General features: G+C 31.8%; 4 protein-coding genes across 4 annotated transcripts; 2 read left to right on the plus strand and 2 right to left on the minus strand.

Moving 5' to 3' along the window:
• Nucleotides 1–3082: 3082 nt before the first annotated feature.
• PGO_030340 (pre-mRNA-processing-splicing factor 8) lies at nucleotides 3083–12546 on the plus strand (the record flags this gene model as incomplete). The annotated part of the gene is made up of 2 exons (XM_028686022.1): nucleotides 3083–3133; nucleotides 3373–12546. The coding sequence occupies 2 exons, from the start codon at nucleotides 3083–3085 to the stop codon at nucleotides 12544–12546; spliced, it is 9225 nt and encodes a 3074-aa protein (XP_028541823.1).
• A 954-nt stretch (nucleotides 12547–13500) lies between these two features.
• PGO_030350 (hypothetical protein, conserved) lies at nucleotides 13501–14521 on the minus strand (the record flags this gene model as incomplete). The annotated part of the gene is made up of 2 exons (XM_028686023.1): nucleotides 13501–13890; nucleotides 14237–14521. 2 exons carry the CDS (start codon nucleotides 14519–14521, stop codon nucleotides 13501–13503), a joined length of 675 nt encoding a protein of 224 aa, XP_028541824.1.
• Nucleotides 14522–15727: 1206 nt separating this feature from the next.
• On the plus strand, nucleotides 15728–18552 carry PGO_030360 (secy-independent transporter protein; the record flags this gene model as incomplete). The annotated part of the gene is made up of 9 exons (XM_028686024.1): nucleotides 15728–15764; nucleotides 16037–16356; nucleotides 16713–16830; nucleotides 17180–17321; nucleotides 17466–17508; nucleotides 17818–17945; nucleotides 18098–18147; nucleotides 18254–18318; nucleotides 18508–18552. 9 exons carry the CDS (start codon nucleotides 15728–15730, stop codon nucleotides 18550–18552), a joined length of 948 nt encoding a protein of 315 aa, XP_028541825.1.
• Nucleotides 18553–19764: 1212 nt separating this feature from the next.
• PGO_030370 (lysine decarboxylase) lies at nucleotides 19765–26598 on the minus strand (the record flags this gene model as incomplete). The annotated part of the gene is made up of 1 exon (XM_028686025.1): nucleotides 19765–26598. The coding sequence occupies one exon, from the start codon at nucleotides 26596–26598 to the stop codon at nucleotides 19765–19767; it is 6834 nt and encodes a 2277-aa protein (XP_028541826.1).
• Between the last annotated feature and the right edge of the window lie 903 nt (nucleotides 26599–27501).

Below are 27501 nucleotides of genomic sequence, written 5' to 3' on the forward strand. Positions count from 1 at the left end.
TACTTAAGTGCACTTTATTTTTTCCTCATTTTCCTTCAAGTTTTCACAAAAATTGAAAGATATAGAAATTTCACCTTCTATACATGCAAAATTATGCATAAAACTTAAACAGAAAATTGGAAAAAGTGTTTACTCCCTGTATGTTATTATTAACATATTAAAAAATACAACTTTAGTGAAATATAAATCATGAGGGAAAAAAAAAAAAAAAAAAAAAACTACAATGCACGCGTATGACTCTTCTCCGTTCTCGCGTTCTTATATATATATATATTATATACATATTTGAATAAAGATAAAAATATATAAAACAAAATAAAGTGTATATATATTTATATGCAGCGAATTGTTCTTCAAAAAAATATTCATTGTACTAATGTCATTATGAGCCTCTTTTTGTTCATCCTTAGGTTGTTTTCTTTTGATATTTTTTTTATTTATTTCCCCCCATACACACACTCCTATTTGTTGAAAAAATGCTGTACATCCAATATGTAGTACACACATTTTATAAGGGTATATATAGTGTGGTGATCTATCTAAACACATGCGAAAAAGTGTGATGATGTAGGAAAATAACCGTCGTAATGACAACTCCATCAATGGATACCTCTTGCGAATGGTGTATGTAACCGAGAACATATAGGGGCATGACGGGCTACCCATTGCATTGTCCTAAGTTGAAGTTCCTTACCGGTCTTACATGTTTAAATTATTTCATACGTCAAAGTAGTAAAACAACTCCTTTGAAATATAAAGTACACTGACATTTCTTTTTTCCTCTTAAAAATTTTACTACTGAGGAAGGAATAAGTAGAAATTAACAAACGTAACACATAAAACGATAATACCGGGTAACATATATCATTAATGGATACAACTCTCCAAATAATGTACTTATTGCACACCATGTTTATTTTTTAAAAAAGCTTGATATTATATTAGGTTATTCATTCAATAGGATATTTTTCCTTGGGTGATTAAAAAAAAAAAAAAAAAAAAATGGTCTATTATTTTTTTTGTTTTTTTTTTTTTTCCATTTGTCATGTCAAATGGTTCACATTTTTTCTTTCTAAATTGGGTGTGCTTCGTGTATGGGGAATAAAAGTTACAAGGCCATTTTATAAAAAAGCACGGGTGGAATACTGGTAAAACAGTGGGATTAAAAGTATGCGTCGTTTTCATATTATCATCATTTACAAAATTTATCTTATCTTGTCTTCCTTTTTCGAGAACATCTCTTAAGCATATAAATAATGCAAAGTGATTTTTCCCTTTTTTTTTTTTTTTTTGTTTCTTTTCACGTTATGTCATTTCTATTTTCTTCTTATTCTTTTTTCCTTTTTTTCATTTAAAATGGAAATATAAATTTTTAATGGTCACAAAATGGTGTGTACTTCTCAGCGGGATACTTTGAAGAGGTCCCAGATTTACGACCCCATTTAAAATGACATCTTTTTTTTTTCCGTACCTAATAAAGAAGCTAAGTTGGAAGCTAAGAATTTAGAAAGTTAAGAAACTAAAAAGTTACGAAATTGTTGAAGAAAAGGCAATTTCACTTGCCTATAGGAAATAACTGCTTTGACAGTGTTTTCCATCCACCCCACTCCCAAATGATCTCCCTTTTTCCAAATTTTTTATCTATATTCCTTTATACATTTCTACAACTTCATATGCAACCTTTTGTCATATATTCTACTAATTCCAACCTTACTTAAATTTATAGTAACACTGTGGGGGGGGAACCCATAAAATTTTTTTTTTTTTTTTTTTTTTTTTTCTTCCACTTGTCATGTATAGGTACTTTTTTTTTAAAGATGTAAAGATGTATATATAATATATATGTTCATAAGAATACTAAGAAAAAACGTTACAATTTATAATTTCCTAAAAAAAATCAATGCATAAATATTGTAATACTTGGTGAAAATCACCTTCTTCCGTGTGCTTAGCATTACTATGTATCCGTTTCTTCCATTCGAGGTTACAAGGAAAAACGTATTTGTTTTTTTTTCCCTGCAATGAAAGTCAAATGTAAGCGATTCATACCCCTGCAGGCTGCTAGTATTCGTTTCACCCTATTTATCACAAGGTTGTGATAATAGCTGGAGTTGGGGGGTTAATGAAATGGAAGTTCATATATATATAATATCCCCATGCTGCCTACATTTTCGGGGTGTTTTTCTTAGGCAATTGAAAATTTTGTGCACAGAAGATGCAAAAAGCGTGTACAAATAAAAATGAACTCGTACACGTCTCATTTAATGTAATAAATTAATAAACTACGTTGCAATGAAAGTACAAATGAAGAATTAAATTTCAGTACCTCTTTTTTTTTTTTTTTTTTTTTTTTTTCTTCACCTTAAATCATATTATGAAAAAAAAAAATAAAATAAAATAAAATGCATATATGTACATTTATATATATACATATGTATACATATACATATACATAATATACATCTGTTTTTTATAAACCCCCCATGTATGTTGCAACGATTAAGGACGAAGGGAATTGTATCTCAAATGCGAGTTTTCTTTTTTTTTTTTACTGCATATGCTACATTGGATTAAATTCAAAGGAACAATTATAAGTTCATTGAATTTGCTTTTTCCTTTTTGTGTCACATTATAAGTCACATACACAATATGCTTATTACGCATATGCGCCTAAAGTATATAACATTTAGGCACATGAATCCCACCAGTGGTAACGAATACATTTGCTTGCACGAATGATATATGTCCCCTCTGAATGAGGATATTTTTAACTCTTTTTTTTAAAAAAAAAGAAAAAAATAAAATAAAAAAAAAAAAGGAAAAAATTAAATTAAAAAGAAATAATAAATTATGTTTTCATTTGTAAACACCTTGATTTTTGCTTAAATCTTTTGTTCACAAGTATTAAGAAAGCCACTATAAATTCATAAGAAGCAAAAAGGGGAATACACAAAGTGGTACCACCTATTGCAGGAATTATATGTAAATGTATTCCCCCCCACACACACACACACGCCCTCAAATATATTATATGCACATTTCAAAAAAACGTGTGTAAACTTTACTTCTTTTACCCTCTGACATGGGTGACAATGAAGCAAATGAACATCCCTCTGAAGATAACTCGAACGGGGTAAGAAAAAATAGATACAGGACAAAGCACATACGCCTGAGTGTTCATACACGTTTTTGATTTCTTACCATTCTGATAATCTCTTCAGAAGGAGATACTTATTTCCATCGTGTGGGTAAATAGCAATCAAGTTTTACATTGCAATATTGTGGCACATCTCATTCCATTTATGCTCATTGCACACCCACTCGCAGGGCCCAAGCGGAACCATAAATCCCACGTCACATATCGAAGACCAGCAAAATGCCACGACCAACAATGATGAGGATCAAAGCAGAAGTGATACTTACAATTACGAAAATGACCAAGGAGAAAATACAACACAGATCCCATCTCCTATGATAAATAATGGAGGCATGTCACGACGCTCCTTACTGGGTACAGGAATTCCAAATCTTCCCATTAATGTGAATCTATTTAGTAACCATCAGAGTAATCATAACAACATGTATTACAATATGCAACAATACGATATTAATCCTAATTTGATTGAATTACCAGAAAAGGGAAAAAACGGGTCAACAAATGCTATCTCAGGGGGAGCAATGGGGGCAAACTTTATGAACAACATGAACACATTTCCTCCAAATATGTCCAATGTACCATCTAACATTATGGGTATGCCTCCCAATATGCAGAACCTGCCACCAAACATGAGCAGTCTCCCACCACACATGAGTAGTCTACCACCAAATATGCAAAATCTCCCACCAAATATGCAAAATCTCCCACCGAATATGCAAAACCTACCACCAAATATGCAAAACCTACCACCAAATATGCAAAACCTACCACCACACATGGGTATCCCCCCTCCGAACATGCCAAATATGGGGAATATGCCACCTCCTAGAAACGCCTTACCACCTAATATGAATTTTCTACCACCCAATATGAACCCCATGATGCCAAATATGATGAACTTTCCACCACCACCTTTTATGATGAAAATGAAAAACATGATGAACAATGCAACACAAGGAATGAATGGGGCTCCCTTTTACTTCCATCCCAATGGGCCACATATGTCTAATTACGCACAAGGAGGAATGGACCATATGACTGATCCCTTTGGAAATAATCTTAATCACTTTCCTGCATCTATGTATCTAAATGACAATGGAGGAGGGGCAGAAGATTTTTATGGGTACAACAATGATGAAGAAGATTATATGCGAGGTGAGAAACGAAATAGCACAGAAGATATACATGATGAATACATCCCAAGAAGTGAAAAAAGAAAAAGGAGAAGAAGGAGGAGACATTATGATGATGAAAGTTATTATGCCAGGATGAAATATCACCATATGGAAGAACCTATTGATGATACATCTGATAAAGGAATTATACCTGAACAAAGCGAATTTAACATAATAAAAGAAAAAGCACGAAAATGGAAAATGTTAAATAGTAAAAAATATTCGAAAAAAAAAAAATTTGGTGTAATCGAAGAAAAAGAAGAAATGCCATGTGAACATTTGAGAAAAATAGTAAAAGAACATGGTGATATGAGTAACAAAAAGTACAGATATGATAAGAGAGTTTATTTAGGTGCATTGAAATATGTTCCACATGCAGTTTTTAAGTTGTTAGAAAACATACCCATGCCCTGGGAACAAATAAAAAACACAAAGGTTATATATCATATCACTGGTGCTATAACATTTGTGAACGAAATTTTTGTTGTTATTGATCCTTTGTACATTGCTCAATGGGGAACTATGTGGATCATGATGAGAAGAGAAAAAAGAGACAGAAAACATTTTAAAAGAATGAGATTTCCTCCTTTTGATGATGAAGAACCACCACTTGATTATGCAGATAACATTTTAGATATAGAGCCCTTAGAATGTATACAAATGAAGTTAGACAAAGATGAAGATAAAAGTGTTATAGATTGGTTTTATGATTCCAAACCATTATTATATGACAGAAATCATATTATGGGTACCAGCTATAAAAAATATAAACTAAATCTTGAACAAATGGGGGTACTCTACAGATTAGGAAATCAACTCTTTAGTGATTTTCAGGATGATAACTATTTTTATCTATTTAATTTAAAATCATTTTATACAGCCAAGGCACTCAATATGGCCATACCTGGTGGGCCAAAATTCGAACCTTTGTATAGAGATATATATGAAGATGATGAAGACTGGAATGAGTTTAATGATATTAATAAAATCATCATACGTCAACAGATAAGAACTGAATATAAAATTGCTTTCCCTTATTTATATAATAATAGGCCGAGAAAAATTGCAGTTAGTAAATATCATTCCCCTATGTGTGTCTACATCAAATTGGAAGATATAGATTTACCTCCATTCTACTTTGATCTTATTATAAACCCAATTCCGTCTTATAAAATAAGAAATTTTAATAATCCAGAAAAGGAGAAAAAGGATTTAGATCAGTTCTATCTTATTTTCACAAGGAAGGAGTTTCATTACAGCTCGGTTCATGACAAGGAGAAAAATGAATCCCAATCAAGTCACGGTAGAAATGAGAAAGCAGGAAATTCTGACCACGATGTTCGAAGTGGTTACAGCAGTGATGGAAGTAGAGGAAGTAGTGGAAAGAACGGAAGGAGAACTAACACGAAAGGCAGAAAAACTAGGAAGAGTAGAAACGAAAGTAAACATTATACAAGTGATCGAGACTACAAAAAAGGGAATCAAAATGATTCAGGTAAGGAATCCATGAGGGAGAAAAAAAGGGATTACAATTCCACACACGATCCAACCATAACAGATGATTACCAAGATGATCATGATGATCACCATCATGAAAATAGGGACGATACAACTTACAGCAATGGAAGTAGATCTAAACGAAAAGGTAGTCATCACCATGGCCAAGAACGTCACGGTCAACAAAGCCACAGCAGCGACGATAGTGCTAATAACAGCAGCACAAACATCTGCAGCAGCAAATACAAAGATGATGATGATGATCAAGACCAATTTGACAACAGTACTATTGAAAATTATGGAGGGGATGATAGTTCTAACAGGAGTTATCACAAAAGAAGTAAGAAGAAGAGAAAGAATCCATCATTCGAGGATGACGATGCTAAAGGTGATGATTTAGAAGATGAGGATGATAATGATGATGGGGGAAAGGAAAAAATGAATGTACAAAAAAAAGATTGGACAAAACCAAATAGGAAAAAAGTTATCATAAAAAATGTCCAATATGGAATTTTGCCCTTATTAAATGAATATCCACTATATACTGAAAGAACCATCAATGGAATTCAACTGTATCACGCACCTTACCCATTTAACAAAAAGTGTGGATATACAAGAAGAGGAATCGATATTCCCCTTGTGCAATCCTGGTTTAAAGAACATATATCTACAAAGTATCCTGTGAAGGTTAGAGTTTCTTATCAAAAACTTTTAAAATGTTGGGTTCTGAATCATTTACATTCGAAGAGACCAAAAAGTATGAAGAAAAAATATTTATTCCGAATTTTCAAAAGTACGAAATTCTTTCAATGTACCGAAATGGATTGGGTAGAAGTGGGCCTACAAGTATGTAGACAAGGATATAATATGCTGAATTTGCTAATCCATCGTAAAAATTTAAATTACTTACATTTGGATTACAATTTTAATTTGAAACCAGTTAAAACATTAACTACGAAGGAGAGAAAAAAATCACGTTTTGGAAATGCTTTTCATTTATGTAGAGAAATACTTAGATTAACGAAATCTATAGTAGATTCACATGTGCAGTACAGATTAGGAAATATTGATGCATATCAGTTAGCGGATGGCATTCAATACATATTTTCACATGTTGGACAGTTAACAGGAATGTATAGATATAAATACAAACTTATGAGGCAAGTTCGAATGTGTAAAGATTTAAAACATTTAATATATTACAGATTTAACACAGGTTCTGTTGGAAAAGGTCCAGGATGTGGTATGTGGGCCCCCTTATGGAGAGTATGGATTTTTTTTCTAAGAGGTGTAATACCATTACTAGAAAGATGGCTAAGCAATTTACTGGCAAGACAATTTGAAGGGAGAGTTTCAAAAGGGATTGCAAAAACGGTTACAAAACAGAGAGTAGAAAGCCACTTTGATTTAGAACTAAGAGCAGCAGTTATGCATGACATAATTGATATGATTCCAGCAGGGCTGAAAAATAATAAAGGAAAAGCAAGGCTTATTTTACAACATCTTAGTGAAGCATGGAGATGTTGGAAAGCTAATATCCCATGGAAAGTAGTTGGACTACCATTACCAGTTGAAAATATGATTATTCGGTACATAAAACTCAAGGCAGATTGGTGGATAAATGCAACCTATTATAACAGAGAAAGGATTAAAAGAGGTGCTACTGTTGACAAAACTGTTTGTAAAAAAAATTTAGGTAGATTAACAAGACTATGGCTTAAGGCAGAACAGGAAAGGCAACATGAATATTTAAAGGATGGCCCATATGTTAGTGGAGAAGAAGCAGTTGCATTGTACACCACAGCAATTCATTGGTTTGAATCTCGTAAATTTACTCACATTCCATTTCCGCCTTTAAATTATAAGCATGACACAAAATTACTCATTTTAGCATTGGAAAAGCTCAAAGAAACATTTACTGTTAAAAATAGACTTAACCAATCACAGAGAGAAGAATTAGGGTTCATAGAACAGGCATATGATAACCCATATGAAACACTGTCAAGAATAAAAAGACATTTACTGACACAAAGAGCATTTAAAGAAATTGCAATTTCTTTCCTAGATTTATATACCCACTTAGTTCCAGTATACGAAGTTGATCCATTGGAAAAAATTACGGATGCATATCTAGATCAATATCTATGGTATGAAGGAGATTTAAGAAATTTATTTCCCAATTGGGTAAAGCCGTCAGACAATGAACCACAACCATTGTTAGTTTATAAAATGTGTCAAGGGATAAACAATTTACACAATATTTGGGAAACGAAAAATAATGAATGTCTCGTAATGCTTCAAACACAGTTTAGTAAGATTTATGAGAAAATTGATTTGACACTTTTAAATCGATTATTACGTTTAATTGTTGACCACAACATTGCAGATTATATAACTGCCAAGAACAATACCAATATTACATTTAAAGATATGAATCATATAAATTCCTTTGGTATCATCAGAGGGTTGCAATTTTCTTCCTTCGTATTTCAGTACTATACCATTATAATCGATTTGCTCATTCTAGGATTGACTAGAGCATATGAAATTGCAGGTCCTTACAATGATGTGAATCCATTTTTAAGTTTTCAAAATGTTCATATAGAAACGAGACATCCAATAAGACTATACTGCCGATATGTGGACAAAATATGGATTCTCTTCAAATTTACAAACGAAGAATCGAAAGATTTGATTCAGAAATTTTTAACAGAAAATCCTGATCCAAATAATGAAAACATCGTTGGGTATAATAACAAAACTTGTTGGCCTAGAGATTGTCGAATGAGAAAAATGAAACATGATGTTAATTTAGGTAGAGCTACATTTTGGGAAATACAAAATAGAATTCCAAGATCATTAACTTCCCTAGATTGGGATCATCACAATACCTTTGTTAGTGTTTATTCGAAAGACAATCCTAATTTACTATTCACTATTGCTGGGTTTGAAGTCCGTATATTGCCAAAAATAAGACAGTTAGCATATGGAATTAATATGTACACGAACTACATAAATGAGTATGCCAAAATTGAATCGGGTAAAGACGAAACTGAAAAAAAAACAGCTTCAAATCTGAACAAGAATAATGGAGAGAAAAATGTAGTAATTTCATCCAGCGAAAAGGAAGGAACTTGGAAGTTACAGAATGAAGTAACAAAAGAAATTACAGCCGAAGCATATCTAAAAGTTTCAGAAAATAGCATGAAAAGATTTGAAAACCGAGTTAGACAAATATTAATGTCTTCAGGAAGTACTACATTCACAAAAATTGCCAACAAATGGAATACAACTCTTATAGGATTAATGACTTACTTTCGAGAAGCCGTTTTAGATACAGAAGAATTGTTAGACCTATTGGTAAAATGTGAAAATAAAATACAGACACGTATCAAGATAGGATTAAATTCTAAGATGCCATCACGTTTTCCTCCAGTTGTATTTTACACACCTAAAGAATTGGGAGGTCTAGGAATGTTATCCATGGGCCATATATTAATACCAGAATCCGATTTACGATATATGAAACAAACAGATAGTGGGAAAATAACACATTTTAGAGCTGGTTTGTCTCATGAAGAAGATCAGCTAATACCAAATTTGTACAGATACATATCCACGTGGGAAAGTGAATTTTTAGAAAGCCAAAGAGTATGGTGTGAATATGCTTTAAAAAGAAACGAATGTCACAATCAAAATAAAAAAATTACATTGGAAGATTTAGAAGATTCTTGGGATAAAGGTATACCTAGAATTAATACCCTTTTTCAGAAGGATAGGCATACATTAGCTTATGACAAAGGATGGAGAATAAGACAGTTGTTTAAACAATATCAAATTATTAAGAGTAACCCATTCTGGTGGACAAATCAAAGACACGATGGAAAATTATGGAATCTAAATAATTATAGAACCGATATGATTCAAGCTTTAGGAGGTGTAGAAGGGATACTAGAACACACCCTATTTAAGGGAACCTTCTTTCCAACATGGGAAGGATTGTTTTGGGAAAAAGCTAGCGGTTTTGAGGAATCTATGAAATATAAAAAATTAACAAATGCTCAGAGAAGTGGATTAAATCAAATTCCTAACAGAAGATTTACCTTATGGTGGTCCCCAACAATCAATCGTGCAAATGTATATGTAGGATTTCAAGTGCAGTTAGATTTAACGGGTATATTTATGCATGGAAAAATACCCACTTTAAAAATATCGTTAATACAAATATTTAGAGCACATCTCTGGCAGAAAATTCATGAATCTCTCGTTATGGACATATGTCAAGTGTTCGATTTGAATTGTGATTTACTAGACATTGAAACGGTACAAAAAGAGACTATTCATCCCAGAAAATCCTACAAAATGAATAGTTCTTGTGCAGATATTCTCCTATTTGCTAACTATAAATGGGGAATTTCCAAACCTTCATTACTATCAGATGAAGATAACATATTTCTGAATAATTTAGAAATTAAGTCGAATAATTCTCTAGCTCTAGGTTCTTATCCATACACATCTAATCAATACTGGATTGATATTCAACTACGATGGGGAGATTTTGATTCTCACGATATTGAAAGATATAGTCGTGCCAAATTTCTAGATTATACTACAGATAATTTGTCTATATATCCATGTTTAACCGGAGTTTTAATAGGTGTGGATTTGGCATATAATTTATATTCAGCATATGGAAACTGGTTTAATAATCTGAAACCATTGATGCAGAAAGCTTTGCAAAAAATTATTCAGTCCAATCCATCACTTTATGTTTTGCGAGAACGAATTAGAAAAGGACTTCAACTATATTCTTCAGAACCCACAGAACCGTATCTAAATACGCAGAATTATAATGAACTTTTCTCATCGCAAACCATCTGGTTTGTTGATGATACTAATGTTTATAGAGTTACAATTCATAAAACGTTTGAAGGAAATCTTACTACTAAGCCAATAAATGGTGCCATCTTTATATTGAACCCGAAAACGGGTCAATTGTTTTTAAAAATCATACACACATCTGTATGGATAGGACAGAAACGTTTATCTCAGCTAGCCAAATGGAAAACAGCAGAAGAAGTTGCTTCGCTAATTAGATCACTCCCTATTGAGGAACAACCAAAACAAATTATTGTAACAAGAAAAGGTATGTTAGATCCTTTAGAAGTACATTTGCTAGATTTCCCAAATATTATTATCAAAGGAACAGAATTAAATCTTCCCTTTCAAGCTTTGCTAAAACTGAACAAAATAGGAGACCTTATATTGAAGGCAACACAACCGCAAATGTTGCTGTTCAACTTGTATGATGATTGGTTAAATACAATTTCTTCCTTTACAGCCTTTAGTAGACTAATTCTCATTTTAAGAAGTTTGCATATAAATCCACAGCAAACAAAAATACTATTACAACCAAATAAAAGCATAATAACACAACCACATCACATTTGGCCCACCTTCAATAACAACCAATGGATTAATTTAGAAGTCCAACTTAAGGATTTAATTCTTAATGATTACTCGAAGAGAAATAATGTACATATTGCTTCCCTAACACAGAACGAAATAAGAGATATTTTACTAGGTATGGAAATTACACCACCATCAATTCAAAGGCAACAAATTGCAGAATTAGAAAAAAATAATCTAGATAACATTGAACAACAGATGAAGGTTACTACAACCAAAACGACTACAAAACATGGAACATCAATTATCGTTTCAACCTTATCACCTCATGAACAACAAACATTTACAACAAAAACGGATTGGAAAATTAGATATCTAGCTAATAACTCTTTGCTTTTTAGAACCAAAAATATATACGTTAATAATAATTCATTAAAAAATATAAATCAAGAAGGTGGTAATGGCATGAATACAATCAGTTCGATTAATGAATACACGTATGTCATTGCAAAAAATTTATTAGAAAAATTCATATGCATATCGGATTTAAAAATACAAGTTGGTGGATTTCTATATGGTTCTTCCCCTCCAGACAACTCTTATGTAAAGGAAATTAAATGTATCCTTATTCCACCGCAAATAGGAAATTATCAATCTGTTACTTTATCAAATTATTTACCATCTAGTAAATATTTAGAAAATTTAGAAATTCTTGGGTGGATTCATACACAAACAACCAATTGCTCAAACACGAGTAATCATTTGACTACTTACGATATGGTTGCACATTTATCATTTTTACAAGAATGTAGAACTAAGAAAAAGAAAAAAACAGAAGGGACTACCAATTCGGATGAAGATATCACTGCTGATGATAATGCGAATGATGAAAGTGGAGAATTTTCTAAAATTTGGGATAAAAACAAAACCATTATTCTTACATGTTCCTTTACCCCTGGTAGTTGTACAATCAATGCACATAAATTAACAGATGATGGATATAGCTTTGCAAAAAGTAAAAAAAATTCAGCAGATTTATATGCATATCCGAATGCCAATAATTTATATGAACAAGTGCAAATACTACTATCCAATGTATTTGTTGGTTTCTTTTTAATACCTGATGATAATATATGGAATTACAACTTGATGGGTATCAAATTTAATAATAACCAAAAATACTCAGCGCAGTTGGATATTCCTCAACCCTTCTACGCAGACATACATAGACCTAATCACTTTTTACAATTTTCTTTGCTAGACCAGCATGAAGGGGATGAAGCCGACGTAGAAACTTCATTCATATAAGGGATGCTGATGAATAATAGATCAAGTACAATCCCTTTTTTTTTTTTTTTCTTCGTTTGGTCTGCCATCCCACCACAACCCCTAACGTGAGCTATATATTTTCTCCTTTATAAGCTCATAAGCAGAACATTGTTAAATTTTCATTCATGCAAAAATATTTTTTACTTAGGTTTTTTTTTTATTTATTACATTTTACTTTGCTCTTATTCCTGGAGAAACCTTTTATCAGAGGACAGTAAAAATGTGTATATGATATATACATATGTGTTGTATTATGTATACTTTATATACAACGCCCTCCTTATGTGTTATTTATTCCACATTTATTTTCACCCTATTTTTTTTATCACAAATTTACGGAAAAATTATACGCTTTAATACAGACTTATCTAAAAAAAGTTTTATTACGCTTCATATAATTAATTAAAATCGTGTAACGAATATCAAACGAGAGTTTTTTTTTTTTTTTTTTATTTGTATGTCCACTTGGACATGCTTTCCCCTTTTAGGGGAGAAGAGGGGGGGGGGTGCAGAAAACAGATATAAAATGGATGGGAAAAATAAAATAAAAAATAAATTACCAAAACATAAAAAAATGCTCATAAAATACTTTTCGAATTAAAAATTTAGATATGTATGTGTATTTTGTTCTAATATGTGCACAAAGATGGACTTTGTGGGGGGGGGGGGCGGAGACTAATAAATGATAAGGTCTCGAAATGTTTTACAAATATGACAAAAAATAACTGCTGTGATATATATTCGTGTGAGGTGTGTCCTACATCACCTCCGTTCCTCCTATGGATTAATTCAAACTTCGAAAAGAAAAGAAAATATACATCTAGGTGAGCAATAACTTCACATCATATCTCTTAGGTTTAAACCCATTCTGGTGTAGAATTACGAGTTTGTAAAAAAAAAAAAAAAAAAAAAAAAAAAAAAAAAAATTATCCTTTATGTGCTTAGTAGTTTTTTCCTTTTTGAATTGTTAAAAACATGATCTAGTGATGTCTCTTCCGTTTTTCTCTTTTTGGGCACATCGTCATTCATTGTTTGTGATTCTTCTGATTCAAGGATGCGTAATGAGAATTCCAGAAATTCGTCCAAGGTGTTGTGTGGAGTGGAGCATTTCCACCTTAAGTTTTTTGCCAACACGCACATCGAGAAATAATTGTTTATGTCATTTTCAAGAATCTTCTTCTGATGCATTTCCAAATTATTAACGTTATAGTAGTGCTGGTAAATAGGGGAGAAATTCAAAAATTCGTCCGAGTTTATGTTTTTGTGCAACTCGTGGGAAAATTGGGTAAAGTTTTTTATTTCGCAGCATTTTGAGCAGCATACCTGGGGTGGGAAAATATGGTGTTTATGTTAGGAATGCACTTGATACACGTTTGACATGAACTTGAGACACGTTTGACATGAACTTGAGACACGTTTGACATGAACTTGAGACATATTTAACACACACTTGAGACATATTTAACACACACTTGAGAAACGTTTAACACACATTTGAGACACGTTTAACAGGTACAAACGTGCAGAACATAAAAACTGGGGTACATCCAATTACCCCTGATGCAACCAATTCAGCACTACTCTTCATGGTACATATTAAGATGAAATAAAAAAACTATAAAAATTCGTTTCTTTTTTTATTTTTATTAATTCCATTTTTGTGTTAAACCTCTATCTTGCGAAAAGAAAATGTCGTATTGTTCACATCAATGTCGTATGACAGAAATGGGGTGAATGTATCAATCATTTCTGAGCATATATCACATTTTGTTTTCCTATTTTTTAACTCTATCAAAGTTTGCTTTAATTTATTTTTTAGTCCTTTTGAAAAAATGTTAAAAATTTCGTATATTGTTTTTTTTATAGGAAATACTTTTAGGTCAAATCTTAGCCTTCTCTTGTTCATGTGGTTAAGTGAAACTTTTAATTTTTCTTTTATAATTCGTTCATTCATTTTGAGAAAATGAAATTTATATATACTATTTTTAACGCATCACAGGATGCGTGGGTTGTAAATCTTTTCGTAAAATCCCCTCCCCACAAAAAAAAAAAAAAAAAAAAAAAAATTCAATATAAATAGTCACATTAAAGAAAGTGTAGAAAATGGTTAAACAATAACTTTTGAGCTTTCGAAGAAAAATATGAAAATACAATTATTTATTCTTTACAAATAGGGGGATCAAAATTTTTCGTAATTTCTTATAACTATATTTATTTAAAAAAAAAAGTAGGCAGCTATGAAACGTCCTGCCGAGGGAGGAGGGGAGTCAGTTTAAAATGTAAAATTAGGGAAGCGAGAAACACGGAAAAGTATAAACTACTGCGTTTTACGAAACTCAAAATTGGTTTTCGCTAAATTGATGGCTTTATCTAATTCATAAAACTATACTAAGGAAACACAGAGGAGAGAAATAAGAACTCTCTTTCTTCTAAGAATGTTACTGATTTTGAGAGAATTTTACTTACTCCCTATGGAATGTCACATATTTTGTGAGTCATTAGGGGACTGGGACATTTTCCGCATAAGAAAGGTTTTTTTTACCACTAGTTCACTTTTCTTTTAAATTATCCTTTGTTCTACTTCATGCAATTTTTTAGTACTCCTCTATAGTCTTTCTTGTATCTGTGTTGTGCTCTACTTTCTTTCAAATTACTGAGTTTTTTATTCGGTCATAGGTGCTGCCTATATGTGGTTGTTTTTTTTTTTTTTTTTTGTTGGAAATTTGTTGCCCCAATTTGATGTTTATTTTGAGTAGATAATCATCTGTAACCTTATTATCAACGTTAAAAAAAAAAAAAAAAAAAAAAAAACACAACATAGCATAGCATAACGTATCACATCTTGTCACATCTTATCACAACTTATCACAACTTATCACAACTTATCACAACTTAACATAGTATTACATAACAAATATTTTTACACAAAAATTAACAAGTCCCTCAATCATTACCGCATCGTGTGTTTTTTAATCATGGATTTAACACAAAAAATATACAATTTCCTCTCATTTTTTTAAAACCCATAATTTATGTCATTTTTTTTTTTTTTTCTTTTTTGCTGGCAATATAGCATCGAAATCTTAAACATTTGTGATTTAAAAAAATTGTGCCATTTTCCCCACATGTCCCTGTAGCTATAATAGTATTCTAAGGGAAAATGAAAAATTTAACTGAAGCTGAACAGAAATTTCAAAGTAATTTTTTTATGTGAGAGAGTTAAGGGGAAAGAGCATTTTTCGCATGCCACAATATGCACTTATGTATATACATGTCCCTCTTATGAACTTCTATCTGTGTTGAATTCATAGATGCTTATGTAGATCGCACAGTGCTTATATAGATTGCACAATGCTTATGTGTGACACTACATACACTGTTATTCATACGAGACGGGCATCACACATACAATCCCCTGATTCCTACTCTGTGAAATATAATGTGCTAATCGCCTGTCCCTTTTTGGTAGATCACGATTGGGTAAACGATAAAAAATGGAAACAATATTTAACTAACTTATATCCATCTCCATCAATACATCATATAGAGAAATATAAAAGGAAATATTTTCAGAAAAATATCGATAAAAATCTTGATATAAACCAAAGTTATAGTAATGATAATGTTAAGGAGGAAAAACCACAATATCCCAATTTTCAAGGAAACAACAACAAAAGCTACAATTACAATGGACATGTCCCATTGGTTACCTTTTTTTACAGTATATTTGTATTATGTATTAGTCTCTTCTATTTTATAACTCTTTCCTTAAACTTGAGTTTGTATAAGGTAAGGGAGGAGCGATGGTCGCGATTCTCGGAATGGCCATTAAGGTAGTGCCAGTACCAGTAGTTACATCTTGAAATAAAAATGAGAAGAATAATCACAGTAACGATTATAATAACGATTACAATTACAATCACAATTACAATTACCATCACAATTAGAATCACAATTACCATCACAATTACCATCACAATTAGAATCACAATTACCATCACAATTATAATCACAATTACCATCACAATTATAATCACTATTACCATCACAATTATAATCACTATTACCATCACAATTACAACCACAATCACAGAAACCACTGTTATAAATATTTTTCACCCTTTACTCTATCTCCATACTCGTAGAAAATGGGAACCTTCATATCCCTATCTTACTTTTTCGCATTCCTAAGTTTCCTATATATGGATTACAAAACGCAGAAGCAAAATTTTTCCATCGTACAATTCTTCTCAAGTGAAAAGGGTATGACTAATAACACATTAAAAAAAAAAAAAACAAAATAAAAATGAACTAAAAAAAATAATCACAAAGTTTGAAATTTATATATTTACAACATATTTTCATGTCAAAATTTACGAGAAATTAGTGTTTTCAAAAAAGACGAAAAAATGCACATACATATACATATTCTCGATTAAATCTGATTAGAGTAGAATAAACATTTGCAAATTGTTCTACAACTTCCTTAAAATTCTGTACACTCATACATATAAACATAATATAATATCTTCCCCCGTTACACTTGCTTACTTTCTTAATTGCTTTCCTGTTTAATTATTTTATTCCTTGTTTTTCGTTTTTTCCTTTTTAGGCCAATATTTGTCTTATTCTATGATACTTTTTTTTATTAAAGATGCGGTCTTAATATTTCTACCCATATTTTTTACCCTTTTAATTAATTCGTATCTCATGTATAAACAGATTAAACCCATTTGTCCCCCCACAATTCAAAGGTACAGTAATACATATAAGGAAATATATAGATATGCACACCGATGACTTTGCATGACATGCCTCTCTCTATCGACACCTCCCCATTTTGAACAATTCATTATTTTGACCTGAATTCTTTATTACTTTTTTCATTTTCTTCGTAGGAATTATTATGTTAACAAAGTTGTTTCCTATTTTGATCATACAGTAAGAAAAATGTCTACATTTCTTAAGTATACTCTCCAGATTTAAAGAAAAAAAAAAAAAAAAAAATGAAATCAAGAAGGGACATCCTTTTAGGAAAAATGCAATATTTTGGAAAGTTTATCACTTTTCCGCTTTTCGTCTCCCTATATATGCATCCGATCATGCACTTATCTGCTCATCTATTCATCATCTCATCTGCTAATCTATTCATCATCTCATCTGCTAATCTATTCATCATCTCATCTGCTCATCTATTCATCATCTCATCTGCTAATCTAATGATGATTCCCCTTTCCCCCCCACCAACAGATTGGAAAAGTCTATATGATGAGAGCGAGCATAGAAATCTACAACTTAGTTTTTATAATTATATGTCTCTTTTTGAAAAGAGCCACTGTACTAAATTTGATTATTTATCTGCATTTCTTTAAGTTAAAGTAAGTTGAACAAGTTCTATAGTTACAAAACAACACCACACGGAGAAAGCAAAAAAAAAAAAAAAAAAAAAAAAGTGGCATTTTATCTACACACGTAAATCGGTAGCTGCTTATCGATAGCTGATTAAAAACACTTATTCCCATCTATTTAGGTATAGTTCCTCGGATTCGTATTTCCACGCCTGCTATGCAAAGAATGGAGGTACGCCTATCACATTATTTCGTTTCTGTGCATGTTCTTCGAACGCACACTTTGAAAAAAACCCATTTATTTATCTGCATATTTATCCCCATCTCCTGTTCCTTAGAAATTATCAGACAGTGCTTGTCGCACCCCATGGTCCCAAAATCATTTTTAAACGCATTCAATAAGGTAACTACAGAAAAACAAAAAAAAGCGATAGAGAGAACAATGGCTACAGTTAGGGAAGAGCTATATATAATCCTTCTTGCTGTATGTCCATATGTTTAACACATGTGTATTCATACGTATAAATACACAAGTGTAACAAGAGTAACATATCTTATTTTGCCTCCCCACCCTCCAACTTACCCTGCATAGGTATCCTACTATTTTAACGCATATCTAAATTACAGACGTCAATAAACAGCGTAAATGTGTTTGGGTTTATTCGTGTTTATATCTCCCTATTTAACGACTATCAAATTTTCTTTTTGAACGATAATGATTTTTTTCATGTAAAAAAAAAAAAAAAAAAAAAAAAAAACCTAAATTGTATACCCATTAAGCACATTAAGTTAATTTAAAAAAATAAAAACGAAAAAAGATTGATAAGAAGCAAGTTTCTGTGAGTTCAAATTTGACATTAAGGAACCATGCAACACACTGTCAACCGTACATATTTTTGCCATGTCGTTGTTTCTTATTCCTTTTGCATCCATTTACTCTTTTACAAAAAATGGAAAAACTTTATAAAATGCCAAAAGGACGAAAATGTGTTTTTTCAAATGTGTTTTTTCAAATGTGTTTTTTCAAATGTGTTTTTTCAAATGTGTTTTTTTAAATGTGTTTTTTCAAATGTGTTTTTTCAAATACGTTTTTTCAAATACGTTTTTTCAAATGTGTTTTTTCAAATGTGTTTTTTCAAATGCGTTTTTTTAAATACGTTTTTTCAAATATGTTTTTTGGAATACGTTTTTTCAAATTCCTTTTTTGAAATTCCTTTTTTTATTTTTTTTCGTTACAAATGAGGAGAGACTATAATGCTTCTGCGTATATCATAAAATATATAGGCACAAATATATGTATGTAAATGCAACAGTTACCTTTCTTAAATACAGAAAAAATATATGCATGCATATTTTGCACCATCTAAAACGTATATAAAACAAATAGAACAACGATTAGATTAGCTTTCCATAGGAAACTTTCCTTCTATGGAACTCGCTTTTCACATTCGCAAAAACATACGAGAAATCTAGTTCCCGTGTGCAACTTCTGTTAATACATCTTCGTTGTGCTAATTGTGCTGGCGAATATATATTCTTCAACATTTGCTAATTCAACTTGCTCCTTACAACATATCCATACGGCTGAGTTGGATTCAACATTGTAAAGTAAACACTATTCACAAGTTCCTGTCATCACAAAATTTTCTTCACAGTTTTATGCCCATTTTTCTTACATTTTCTGCACATTTTTGCCTTGCTTCCCAATACCGAATGGATTTTTCATATCCTCCAATTCGAAGCACATGTAAAAATAGACCGCACTTGCGTTCTCACACACTAGCATAATATACATAGTGGCATTACTACAACACAGTACACAAATGAAATGTGTGTACTAAAAATTGCTCTATTCTCTATCGTAGCTCGGGGGATGCTTGGACCCCTCCCCTCCATTATAGTACACATTATTCAGGGACATTTCCATTTCAAAGGAACTGCCATTCATTTCCGAATTCGTTAAGGCACACTCAAGGAAAAAATTTCCCTCTTTATGAATAAAGGTATCATCATCCACATTCGTTATGAGATTATTTATGTAGCTATTGTTATTCAGTGAATTTAGTTTCCTTATGGCGTTTTTATCGATTTCGTTATTTTCTCTAGCTCCAGAGTTCATTTTCAACTCATTTTCATCATAATGAAACTCATTTCCACAAAAAGCTATTTCATTTTTTACCTGACTGTTCAGGTTCTCATTATTGAGATCATGATTTCCACTCAAATGCGTAGGTACAATGATACCTAGACCCCTTCTCCTTCCACTATTGCTGATGTTATCATCTGAACTCTTGTTTTCACTGCTCCTATGAAAATGTATCTCAGAAGACATTGTGTCCTTTGTGTAGCTATTTCCACCCATTTGAACATTAACAATATCTATACCTCTCTTATTCGTATATATCTCATTTTTCAAAAGGGTTTCAGAACTTAAATCATTCCTCTGGGATTCGTTAGGACTGATAAAATCCTTCATTTTATAAACCTCTTCAACATTCATTTTTGTATTTTTCCCGAAATAATAATTAGCATTGTAATCAACCTTTTCATATCCACCTTGATCAACAGAATCATTTCCATTTGAGCGACTCTGCGAACCTCCTCTTTTTACTATATCTCCTTTTAGACACTTATCCAAAAATATTATATTACTCCGATTAACACAGTTTCGTGCTTCCTCATTTCCATTCTCGTTAGCGCTGACATTTTCAATGAGATCCTCTCTTTTAGTGTTAAGGCTAATATTGCCTGTAATGGGGATGTTTTTCTCAACGGTATTTCTTCTACACCACTGTTTTTCGCCTTCTCTTGCACAATCCAGTTCATTATTGTTGTTTTTGTTTTTTCCGTTTTTTTTGTTGTTGTTGTTCTTCCTCCTAGCATCAGAGTTATATACAGAACCATCCCTATTGCCCTTATAACTAACTTGTCTATGCCAATAGTTTATATTTGATAAGCGCTTCCTCTGCATCACTAACCCACTCTTCTTTATCTTGTTACACATAACAGGGTTCGATTGCCTAAGTTTTGGAATGAACTTGTACATATTCTTAGTATATCTCCCATCGTAATTTCCTTTACATTTTGTTGTCTTCTTCATGGAATTGGTATACGATATGTAATTCACATTGTTGTGTGTTTTTATGCTTAGACCACTCTGTATGCTGTTACTATCATCCGTGTCATTATATTTTGGCTTTTCCTCTGTGCCCCTTCTCTCCTCTTTATTCTTCGCATTATAGCGTCCATTTACTATTCCTACTACCATGTTCATTTTTCCGAAATTTTTTACTTTATTTTCAGGTCTCCTACTACCCTTGATCGTCTTCACTGCACAATTGTATTGGTGCCCTTCATTTGATGTAGTCTTAACGATGTCATCATCATCGCTATCAGCATAGCCATCATCATCGCTATCAGCATAGCCATCATCATCATTATCAGCATTATCTCCACCATCATCATTATCAGCATTATCTCCACCATCATCATTATCAGCATTATCTCCACCATCATCATTATCAGCATAATCTCCATCATCATCATTGTCAGCATCATTGTTGCTATCTCCATCATCAGCTCCATTATCAACACTGTGAATGCCCACATTACCCGTAGACGCATCTGCTAAATCAGACCCCAATGTTTTTTTTCCCCCAATTTTTTTCTTCCTCTTCTGAAGAATGTTATTATTTCCACTCCTTATGGTGTGGTTTTTATCTGCTCTATGCTTGTAGTCTTTGTTATATTCATCATTTGTGCAACTATTTGTATCTTCCACCTTGCAGGTTTTATAATCGATTCGGTTCTTGCAATTCCTATTTTTCGCTTGACGGGTTTTTTCCATCTTCCCATGATTACATCCTTTGCATTTCTTATCCTTGTTCAATTTGGAAAAAACTTGGGAAAATCCATCTCCTTGATATTGATAATTTTCCAAATTCTTCTCAATTTCACCAAAACAATGATCTTTGCCTCCCTGTACATTTAAGATATTTTCTTTTATATTTCTCCTAAAAGAATTCCTCTCATCTTGTTTCAACATATCGTTCGAAATGTGATAATGCATGTGTAGCTGTCTCTTCTCATTGTATAATAATTCCTTCGTGCGTGTTTTTTTGGAGCCACATTTGATGAAATTCCTTTTTGAGAAACTCTTGTCCATAATGTTCAAACTAACAGAATCGTTGATACCTACATTTTCGCCACTCAGATCTTGCAGTTCCCCTTCTCTGCTTTCTCTTTTTGTACAGTTGCTAACACATCCGCTATTAGACATACAATCAGTGTCCCTTATGACGATACGTTCATTGATGTATTTTGCACTGCCATTAGTACCTTTTCCACCACTTTCATTCATTGTGTATATGTTCGTAATGGTTGGAATGGTAGGGATGACAGACTGAGAATTGTTCTTCATATTTTCATACGCACCAATGAAATGATTAGTACCCTTGGGTTTATCAGTTCTCAAATTGTTAAACTGCGTAACATCCTCGTATGTGTCACTAACGGCTGTATTATTCTCAGTAGAAAGATTTCCAATGCATACATATACTTTTTTCATTTTGTTTGTTTCATTATCATAGATGTACAAATGGTATGCACTGTTGTAGGTATTTCTTCTTTTACTCAAATTAAGGTGCTTCATTTTATCGTAAATTTTCTTGTCTATTTTATGATAATACCCATACGGATCTGAAGTTACAAGATTGTAAAAATACTCTAATATAAAATTGTAGAAGCATCTAAAACCAACATTTTCATCATAACCGTGTATTTCTTTAACACTTAGACCTGAAAGGTAATCAACTATTTCTTGGCTTACTAACTGTCCTGGTACTAAAACAGGGAAACCAGGAGGATATGGAATGATAAAACTTGCTGATACAATAATTTCATGGTTTCTAATTCGATCTTTCAAATCATTCATTAAAATATATTCTACATAATCTTCTTCATAAGCTAAGTAAAAAGCCATTCGCAAATCCCCTTCCTTATTAAATATTCTCGAATCAACATATCTTTTTTTGAATAATGGATGAAATTCACTAAACTCAGATAAATCAATATAATTTGATACTAAATTGTACACATTATCATTAAACTGATTTAAATCTCTTTCATTAAATAAACTCTTCTTCTGATCCAGTTCTTGAGATATTAATGATAAACAACTTTTTAAAAATAAGCACGATGAACCGGTTGTTCCTATATTCGTTTGAAATAAGACACTATTAATAGATGTCTTATTTATCTGTATTCCATATTTATCCATCAACCACTTTACTTTAAATGTATCTCCGTCTATTCCAGAATATCCAGTAAATAATGTAATCCTTGTAGGGTCTAACACAAATTCATCTTCACTCAACCATGAGCATTCAAAATATTCTAAAAAATTTTTCACACCTGTTGAAAATGATGAACTGCTATAATTTTTTTTATTCTTATGTAAAAAAAAATTTACATTTTCATTTTCATCGCTGTTCAATATACTCTCATTATTGCTGCCTTCTTGTGTTTCTGAGTTCTCCTCTTTACCAGTTCGTGTGCTAATACCACTTCGCTCATCTCTACCCATCCGGCTATTTCTTCCGTCTTTTCGTTTGTATAATTTGATACCCTTCCTTTGGAAACAACACTCACTGTAAACCTTACTATAGCTACTTTTCTCAGCTGCATCTATACCCTTCTCCAATTTTCCATGGTGTGCATAGTATGGGCCATAGTTATGTCCTCTGTAATTAACGGCACAAGTTTCCGCCATACTGTTATTATTTCCATTTGATGATAGGATAGTGTTATTTGGAGAATCTCCTAGTACAAAAGAATTATGAGAAAAATGATTTGTACATCCATTTACATCATTTGCACATTCATGAGAAGAGATGTTACTACTCTGAATTGGATCCTCATATTTAATTACACTTCTCTTCTCATGTGGGGGAGGATATTCTGTGATGCTAGTTTTTCCTTGATTTTTAGACGTACAAGAATATGTCATGTTGCCACTATATTTTGAATCTGAGGAATAATGCTCTTTCAAAAACTTTTTTTTCCTTTTCATATATAAATTATGGCATTGTCTCAATCTATCTGGTATTAAATCCTCAGCATTTAAAATTCTAAAATATCTTGAAATCATAGGATCTTCACTTAATTCCTTTCTAATCAAAAAAGCTGCTTCTACTTGTTTCTCAACTAAACTATATCCTTCTAATTCCATTTGAGCTCTTCCTGCATCTAACGTTGCTAGAATTTGATAATTTGGAGATGTTGACATATGGGTGTAGTAAGCTTCCTTAAACGGTGTATAAGCATGAGATTCAAAATTATCATCACTTATAAGTATAACACTTCCTTGCCTCAGAGATGTGAGAGATTTGTGAATTGATTGTGTAGCATAAACCCTCACTTTGTATTCAGAGGGATTGGGATATAACCTAGTTTTAAGTAATTTTTCTGCTGGAACTACGTCTAAGCTTTTCACATTCCCAAATTTTTTTAACAACTTCTTATGAACTTTGTAGTAAATTTTTTTCTGTTCTTTGTTTCTCATTTTATCAGCAACTGCCATAGCTGTTCTGAATTTTAGTATGGGATGAAAACATGCATAAGCAAACCATGCTTCATCGAATAAGAAAATCAAGTCAGGTTTTATAGCCAAGCATTCTTCTATTACTCTTTTGACATTGTATACAATTCCATCAAAAGTACAATTTGTTAAAATTATTAATTTAACTAAGTGTAATTTGTTGCTATTTCGATATTCTAATAACGTCTTTTTAATTACGTATATCGGTACTGCACCATATATTCCATATCTAGACACAGGGTATGGATCTAAATAACATGGTAAAGCTTGACATAAAACAAATCCATAATGATGTGACTTGTGACATGCTCTATCCACTAATATCACATCACCAGGTTTTACCAATGCTTGCATAACTATTTTATTTGAACTTGATGTTCCATTAGTAACAAAAAAACAGTACTTACTACCATATGCTCTTGCAGCCATTATTTGTGCTTCTTTCAGTGAACCATGTGGATCCAAAAGAGAATCTAATCCTCCACACGTAGCACTAGATTCAGCTTTGAACAAATTTACACCATAAAAATCGAGAAGTGATTGTATCCATCTGCTTCTTCTTACACTATTCCCTTTGCTAATAGCCAAAGCATGAAATACACCAATGGGTCTTTCAGCATATGCTTTTAAGGCATTGAAAAATGGAGTTTTTATTTTTTTTTTTACTCCATCGAGGATAGATTCATGTAAATCGCTATGATCATCATGTGTTGTAAATATACGAATTATTTTATTATTAACCGATTGTAATTTATCCAACGTGATAGATGTACAAACACAAAAAATATCAACAGAACTTCTAATATATGCAATACTTTTAATTAATATGACTAAGCTATTGAACCCTTTCTTCATTTTTTCTAATGGTGCAGCCACTAGTTGTTCATATCCCAAAACGAAATTTCCTATATCAAATTTGTAATCTTTTAAAAAAAAATTATTTCCTTTTTTATGTTCATTCATATTTGTACTGCTGCTGTTGTTGTGGTTATTATTAGCAATACTGCTATTATTACCGTTATTGATTAGATAATTCGAGAGAATCATATTCCTCATGGCATCTTTACTGCTGAAGGGTGAGGAATTATGCATGTTATGTGTCAAGGGGCCCTTCATTTGACTATTATTATTTACCATAGAGCAATTTAGCATGTGAGACGGGTTTCCACATTTGTTACTAATTGAATTTTCCTCATTAAAATTGTAAAATTCAATTTTTTCCCTTTTGTATTCTTCATCAGTAGTTAAATTATCAACCAGAACAACCGATAATATTTGTGAATTTATTAAGCAAGCTAATAAGGCCTCTTTCGCATTACTTACCTCAATAATTTTATATTCTAATTTTTTGTTATTGTTTTGATTTGATAATCTATTTTGTTCATACTGTAATATTTTATTTAATTCACATGCTAAATCTGAGTTATAATTATTACTATTTTCATCTCTCCTAGAGGAAACTATTAATGTGTAAAAAAATGGATTTTCTTCTGTTCCTTTTCCAGTTGTTACTGATAAACTCGATAATGTTTCTCCAATTTTATTCGAAACTTCTTTATATTTTTTATCATTAATTAAATTTAAAATATCTTGTAAATTATTCGTTGCTTCTTCTCCCCAGTAAACTTCTACTTCCATTAAACAGTTTATAATAAAATAGATCAGTTCTGCATTTATATTGTTCACATATAACATTAGGGCTTCCCATAATTTTATTCTCAAGGAACATACGTTCGTTGCGTTGTTAATATTCAGATATCTTTCTATTTCTTCTATTTTCTCGTATTTATCACGTTCCGATTTGCTATACTCTTTTATTCTTCTCTCCCCACGGGTTGCTATTACCTGTTGGTTGTGAGTCATGTGCTGATGAAATGGTGCATGCACATGTGTCGCATTCGCAGTTCCATTTTCTCCACGCTCCACAGAAAAATAAACTCCTTCATTTATACCATCATTGCTCATTATATAATCGTTTGATGTGTTCCCATTTTTTATGACCTTCTCAGGAGCATTTTCGCATATGTTGTTGTGGTGTACTGAATTGTTATCGCCATAAAATATGGCATCATTAGCAGAATTCATTTAAGAGAAAATATCTTAATTATGTGGAAATTATCAAAATGTTATTTCCAATTAATCAGTGTGGACAATGGTGTGTCTGTGTGGATTCACACGAAGCGATAGCATCAACATTTCCCCTTTTCCGATAAACGGGCAAAATATGCATGCATATATATGTATATTTTTGTATATATTTATGTATTTTTACAAATTTTTACAAATTTTTACACATTCTTACATATTTTTACACATTTTTACATATTTTTACATATTTTTACACATTTTTACACATTTTTTCATATTTTTACATACTTTTACATATTTTTATATATGCGTATATATGTGCGAGTATACAAAACATGTTGGCGTGATAACACCTTTTTTGGAAACTAGGATGCGTTATAACTGTGTCTGCACAAATGTTTATTCAATTGGCTATAAGGCTTGGTTCGGTTGAAAATCATGTGCATGCCTGTAAAAATCACATGAATAATGAAATATACCTTGTCTTCTCGTTTTCGCCAAAAATTATGACACGTACAAGTGCATATGCACGTATGTATATATGTACACGTATATGCACATATGTAGCTACACACCTGTGCAGATCTCTTTATTTTAACCAGCAAAAATTCTGCAAAAGGTTGATATTTTTATTCGTTATTTTGTTTTGTTTTGTTTTGCTTTATTTTGTTTTATTTTATTCTGTTTTGTTTTGTTTTATCCTGTTTTGTTCTGTTTTCTTTTTTTTTCTTTTTATTTTTTGTTTTATTTATTTTTTTTTTCAACTGGGTTGCGGAATAAAATGCCCGAATGGTCATAGAGGAAAAGAAGATCAGACGAGCGGGAAAAAATAAACGAAATCAAAGCAGAATAGGATAAAACTGTCTTACAGAGAAATTTATCAACATACAGGAGAAAAAT

Source organism: Plasmodium gonderi (assembly GCF_002157705.1).
Source record: "Plasmodium gonderi DNA, contig: Chr03, whole genome shotgun sequence".
Taxonomy (NCBI): Eukaryota; Apicomplexa; class Aconoidasida; order Haemosporida; family Plasmodiidae; genus Plasmodium; species Plasmodium gonderi.